Source organism: Colobus angolensis, unplaced genomic scaffold (assembly GCF_000951035.1).
Source record: "Colobus angolensis palliatus isolate OR3802 unplaced genomic scaffold, Cang.pa_1.0 Scaffold42, whole genome shotgun sequence".
Lineage (NCBI taxonomy): Eukaryota > Metazoa > Chordata > Mammalia > Primates > Cercopithecidae > Colobus > Colobus angolensis.
Window position 1 is genome coordinate 713,814 of NW_012117599.1, and position 6,354 is coordinate 720,167.

At 56.1% G+C, this 6,354-nt stretch overlaps 2 protein-coding genes across 2 annotated transcripts in view; both read right to left on the minus strand.

The window, feature by feature from the left end:
- The window catches only part of ASTL (astacin-like metallo-endopeptidase (M12 family)), a 16,318-nt gene extending 15,607 nt beyond the window's left edge, over positions 1–711 (minus strand). The window contains exon 1 of the mRNA XM_011956642.1: positions 648–711. Within this exon, the coding sequence (XP_011812032.1) occupies positions 648–711 (64 nt within the window). The remainder of the gene's footprint in view (positions 1–647) is intronic.
- Positions 712–4,504: 3,793 nt separating this feature from the next.
- The window catches only part of DUSP2 (dual specificity phosphatase 2), a 3,760-nt gene continuing 1,910 nt past the window's right edge, over positions 4,505–6,354 (minus strand). Inside the window, exons 2-5 of the mRNA XM_011956643.1 lie at positions 6,313–6,349; positions 6,108–6,229; positions 5,494–5,713; positions 4,505–5,377 (exon numbers count right to left, since the gene is read on the minus strand). Coding sequence (XP_011812033.1) covers positions 5,163–5,377; positions 5,494–5,713; positions 6,108–6,229; positions 6,313–6,349 — 594 coding nt within the window. The 3' untranslated portion in view covers positions 4,505–5,162. The remainder of the gene's footprint in view (positions 5,378–5,493; positions 5,714–6,107; positions 6,230–6,312; positions 6,350–6,354) is intronic.

The following is a 6,354-nucleotide window of genomic DNA, read 5'->3' on the forward strand; positions in this document are numbered from 1 at the left end:
GCCCCAACCAGCTCCACCTACAGCCCCGCCCCAACCAGCTCCACCTACAGCCCCGCCCCAACCAGGTCTGCTGGCAGCCCCTCCCGTGCCTACCTGTGGTTCCCACCCCGGCGCAGTCCCCTTCCTGGCTGTAGTGTGTGAAAGAAGGCGGGACCCGCTTGGGAGTGCGGCTCTGCTGAGGTTCCTTCCCGCCACCAGGGGGCAGAGAGACATCGCAGAAAGCAGCTCCAGGCCCAGCGGAGGCCCCAGCCCCGGTATAGACCTATCCTGCAGCGAGGGAGACCCCCTTCCTGCACCGGCCTGTGCTTAGACATGAGGAAAGCTGCCTGAGACCCTGGGGCACCCCCTGTGTATCTCTGGAAGGAAGTAAAGGTCACTGCACTTTCACAAGCTTTTATTTTAGTACATATAGAAAAGTTCACTATCACAAGCACAGGGCTCCAGGAAATTTCACAAACTGAACAGTGTGCAACCAGCACCCCAGAAAGCCTGCCATGTGGGAAAGGTGGAACCACCAGATGCCCAGAGCCTCGCAGGGAGTCCACCCCCCTAATCCCACAGCCGCTGGCATGATCAGTCAGTGTTTATCCCCATTTCACAGATTTGGAAATTTAAATTCCTTACCTATATCCCCCCCTCCTCCATACCCCTGAGCCCCAGAGCCAGGTCACTCAGGGCCCCACCTGGATTGAAATTCCGGAGGCGGGGCATGTCAGCACTGGGCAGCATTTGGGGACACCCCCACAGTCACCTGCGCCCAGTGAAGGGAAGCGACACAGCCAAGATCTTCTGTTGTCCACAAGCACCTTTCAGCATTCCCGCTGTGCCTGGAATCCAGAGCTTCTCCAAAGTCAGGAATCAGAATCACGGGGAGACGGTGATGGAAGCAGATGCCCTGCTGCCAGGGCAAGGTATTGACAGACATCAGGATACACACCATGGATATGCTAATCAGCTTGTGGTCATCATTTCACAAGGTATGCGTATGTCAAAATATCACGTTGTACACTTAAACATATACTACTTTTATTTGTCAATTATGCCTCAGTAAAGCTAGAAAAAATAAGTAAAATAAAGAATAGGACCCATCAAAAAACAAATGCATGAGGCTGACCACTTAAGATGAGCGTTCAGGCAGGCGCGGTGGCTCATGCCTATAAATCCCAGCACTTTGGGAGGCCGAGGCAGGTGGATCACGAGGTCAGGAATTCTAGATCAGTCTGGCCAACATGGTGAAACCCCATCTCTACTAAAAAAAATACAAAAATTAGCTGGGCACGGTGGTGGGCGCCTGTAATCCCAGCTACTCTGGAAGCTGAGGTGAATCGCTTGAACCCAGAGGTGGAGTTTGCAGTGAGCCGAAATCGCACCACTGCACTCTAGCCCAAGGGACAGAGTGAGACTCCATCTCAAAAAAAAAGATGAGTGTTCAGTAAAAAAAAAGTAAGCCAGGCGCGGTGGCTCATGCCTGTAATCCCAGCATTTTGAGAGGCCGAGGCAGGCGGATCACTTGAGGTCAGGAGTCTGAGACCAGCCTGGCCAACGCGGTGAAACCCCATCTCTACTAAAAATACAAAAATTAGTCGGAAATCCCTTGAACCCGGCAGGCGGAGGTTGTAGTGAGCTGAGATTGTACCACTTCACTCCAGCCTGGGCAACAGAGTGAGACTCCGTCCCAAAAAAAACCAAAATTAAAATAATGATAAGAAATAATCACCCTGCTTGGGGAGAGAAATAGAGTCTTTATGAGGACATGCAGTTGATCTGAGGATATTTTGCTGAGTGAAACAAGCCAGTCACAAAAAGACAAATCCTGCATGATTCTGCCTCCAAGAGGTATCTAGAGTAGCCCAATGCACAGAGACAGAAAGTGGAACAGAGCTTACCAGGGGCTGGGGAGGGGGAGTTATCATTTAATAGGTATAGTATTTCAGGTTTGGAAGATGAAAAAGCTCTAGATATCTGTTGCACAACGATGTGAATACACTTTACTAAACACTTGATAATGGTAAAGATGATCGATTTTATGTTGCGTTCTTTACCACAATTAGAAGTTTTAAAACTTAATAGGAAAGAAGGAAAGGAGGGAAAGAGAGAGAAAGAGAAGGGCAGTTTGCTAGATGACAAGCTATAAAAAGCACGGGGAAGGGAGGAGAGGGGAGTGGGGCTGGGTACTGGGTAGGGTGGGATGAGGTAGGGCCGAGGGTGGGGTGGGCAGAGGCCTCAGCCACCAGTGCAGCTGCGTGTGAGATGAGGCTGTGTGGTGTGAAGTCCCCTATGACTTAGAGCCCCAGGTGTCCCCCGCCCACCCAAGCTGGGCATGGGGGTACAAGTGGGTCCCAACAGATGCCCACTCAGGTCCTAAAGAAGGCAGAATAGCAACCACGGCTCTGCCCAGTTCACACTGGAGTGGCTCACCCCACCCCTCAGACAGCAGAGGAAACAAGGATCACCCTTCATTCCGCCCCACAGAGCAAGCGCCCACCTGTGCCGGGCTCCAGGCACAAGGCTGAGCGGACCCCATGCCCAGCCGTTTTGAGTGTTCATCCTGGTCCAGATGCACACCTCGCACCTGCACACTGAAACTTCAGATCAACCTCACTCCTAGGGCCGGAGTTACCTAACATTTTCTGAGCGCCTACTATGGGCGGGCACTATAGGGACTGACTTGTGTAAGTCTACATCCTGAGAGGTGGGGGCTAACAATGAAACTCCATTTTACAGACAAGAAAACTGTATACAGCAAGGTTAAGCAAAACCAGCCTCCAGACTGTCAAACTACAGGGCCCCCCGCCCCACAGGTACACCCTCCCAGGCATTCAGAATGCCGTAAGACAGCAGTTCCCAACCTTTGTGGCACCAGGGACTGGTTTTTCTTTGTTTGTTCCTCTGTGCAAGATGGAGTTTCACTCTTGGCGCCCAGGCTGGGGTGCAATGGTGCGATCTAGGCTCACTGCAACCTCCGCCTCCCAGGTTCAAGCAATTCTCCTGCCTCAGACTCCTGAGTAGCTGGGATTACAGGCGCCCGCCACCAAGCCTGGCTAATTTTTGTATTTTTAGTAGAGATGGGGTTTTGCCATGTTGGCTGGGCTGGTCTCGAACTCCTGACCTCAGGTGATCCGCCCATCTCGGCCTCCCGAAGCGCTGGGATTACAGGCGTGAGCCACCACGCCTGGCCCAGGATGGTGAGGGGGATGGTTTCTAGGTGATTCAAGTGCATTACACTTAATTGTGCACTTTATTTCTACTATTACACTGTAATCTATCATGAAATAATTATACAACTCACCATAATGTGGAATCAGTGGGAGCCCAGAGCTTGTTTTCTTGCAACTGAAGATAACATCTGGTAGTGATGGGAGACAGTTGACAGATTATCAGGCATTAGTTAGAGTTTCATAAGGAGCATACATCCCGTATCCCTCCAATGCAGTTCACAACAGGGTTCGAGCTCCTATGAGAATCTAATGCCGCCACTGATCTGATAGGAGGCGGAGCTCAGGCTGTAATGCTAGCAATGGGGTATGTGGGGAGCAGCTGTGATACTGATGAAGCTGCTCACCTCCTGCTGTGCAGCCCAGTTCCTAACAGACCACACACAGATCTGTAGAGGTAGCACTGTGCAGAGGCAACCCTTGGCTGGATGACACTCCCAATGGCCGAATGTCCTGGTGAGCCTGAAGTAGGACTGACTCCTGCACAACCATCCCCAAAGGCCTCAGCAGCCCTGCTCACAGGCAGATCACAGCACCCCCTTCCAGCAGCCTCAACAGGTACCCCTGGGCTTCTGGCATGGGCGGGGCCCTTGTCTCAGGTCTCCACTGAACCTTAGTGCTATGCTGGGCCCGTAACTGGAAGTTCGACCAAGATGTGCTAGTTGGATGGGTGTGCAGCACAATGAATCCTATCCCTAGTGACAGGTCCTCTGCACCAGACATGGGGCCACATGCCTTTGGGGGACATGAAGGAGCTCTGGAACAAGGGGCGCCGTGAGCGCCAGCCATGGGATGTAGGAGAAGAGTAGGGAGGCCGTGCGGGCCTGCTGTGAGGAAGCAGAGACCCACAGGGCCTGGGGAGTGGGCAGGCCCTCTCGCGTGGGCGTGCACACACGGTCCCACAGGAACGCCAGGCACAACATGCACGTGTGCACAGGCCAAGACCACCCACCCCCACAGGACCACACCCTCAGGCACACACTCGTATCCTTCCCTGTTCTGAAAAGGAAGCGGGGTCTGATCGGGGCAGCACTGGACCGGGCTCTGAATTACAGACGGGACCCCAGCCTCCCAGAGACAACCCTGTTCAGCTCTGGAGCGAGGTCCCTATCTGGGAAGACACCAGCGCAGGGAGAACTGAGGGCAAGAGAGCAGCCTTTGCAGGGAGGGTCAGACCTGCCCCTTCCGGCCGCTGGCCGCTCTGCCCGTTCACTTCCGAAACCCTGAGGGCACAAGGAAATGTGAGGTCCAAGCAGGCTCCCAGGCATCAGATGAGACCAGACACTGGGTTATTGTTTTTTAAACAAAAGAATATTTTATTGACACATCCTGAATGATCTGTATAAATATAAAGTGCTAAGTTTCCAACCCCTGCCCACAGGGCTAGGAGGAAGCGGGGGAGGGAGTGTTAAATGTCAGCTGAGCACAAATAACTTTCCAGCGCCAACACAGGCGTGAAAGGCTCACAGACTGACACACACAGCACGACACACCCATCACGTCCCAAGTCCCCAGCTTCCCCAGGAACAAAGGGCTTGGGCTCCAGGCCCCGGGCGGACCAACCCACAGACAGGGCTCCCGGTTGTCACAGCTTGTTCCTTGGAGCTCTCAGGCTGCCAAGGGCTTCAACATGGTGGTGGACCAGGGGGAGTCCACGGTATAGAGTCCAGCTGATTTCTGCCAGGGGATGGGATGGGAAAGAGCAGACACACCCTCGGTTCCCGACCCCGAATGAGGGCCAGCCTCAGTCCCCCAGCAGAAGAGCACCAGGTCGGAAAGGCCAGCACGCCGGCATTCCTAGAGCCCCCACGCGGGGGCTTCTCAAACTGTGAGGAGGTAGCAGCCCTCCCAGAGGTGAGGGGACTGTGCTGGCCCAGAGAGGAGCCCACCCGTCCACCGTCAGCTCCTGCCAGCACAGTGGGGGCGGGCAGGCAGAGGGGCACCACCTCAGTGACACAGCACCTGGGTCTCAAACTGCAGCAGCTGCCCCATGAAACTGAAGTTGGGGGAGATGACCCCCCGGCGCTGCTTAACGAAGTCAAAGGCCTCGTCCAGCCGCACACGGCGACTCTGCATGAGGTAGGCCAGGCAGATGGTGGCGGAGCGCGAGATGCCGGCCTGGCAGTGCACCAGCACCCGACCTCCGCTGTTCTTCACCCCGTCTGCAAGGGAGATGGGGGGGTGGTGTCAGACGGAATGTGCACAGCCCACGAGACAGGGGCCCCCAGCCCTCTCCTCTGGAGCCCCTCGGGACCTCTGGGCAGAGGCGCCCCCTTACCAATGAAGCCTATGGCCTCCTGGAACCAGGCGCTGATCTCCACCATCTGGTTGTCCTCCACAGGGATACTCTTGTAGCGGAAAAGGCCCTCAAAGTGGTTGGGGCAGCTGGCAGACACGTTGAGGACGGCTGTGATGCCACACGCCTGCAGCCCCTGCAGGTCTGACGAATGGCTGCAGCTGCCCAGGAACAGGTAGGGCAAGATCTCCACAGGGCCACCCTGGAGGGGGGCAGAGGGGCGGTGAGGCCTTCCCAGCCCAGCCCCGGAGGGCTGGAGAAGCAGCGGGTGGAGACCCCATGGGCTGGCCAAGACAAGAGGAGTCCTCAGCCAGTCCTCCTGACCTGAGACAGGACTCAGGAATGTGCGAGAACACACCGGCACACACATGCCCCCTCACCCTCCCAACATACACATGCAAACGTACACTGACCCACACAGGCACGTGCGAGCAGCCGTGCCCCACCTCCCCAACACACACACACACACACACACACGTATAAAGGTGGGTACGTGGGCAAACTGCTCGCATCCCCAAATGGCAGGCTCGTTCTCTAGAGGTGCCCAGTCTGCGGTGGGGAGGGAGGGAGGGTCCGGGGTGGGGGGCCGTACTCACCTGGTCGTAGGTGGGAGCCCTCGGGTCGGAGCGGCTGGTTTTGCTCCCTGCCGGCGGCAGCGCAGGGGCGGGGGCCTCAGAGCACAGATCGGGACAGCAGCCCTGGAAGCCGTCGAAGCCTCCTGCAAGGAGGGGAAGGGCACGGTCAGCAGGGAAAGCCGGGCTGGAGTCGGGTGGGGCGGGCCAAGGGCAGCCGGCGGCTCACCTCGCAGGAAGTACACGGCGGTGGGCCCCGCGCGGGTCTCGT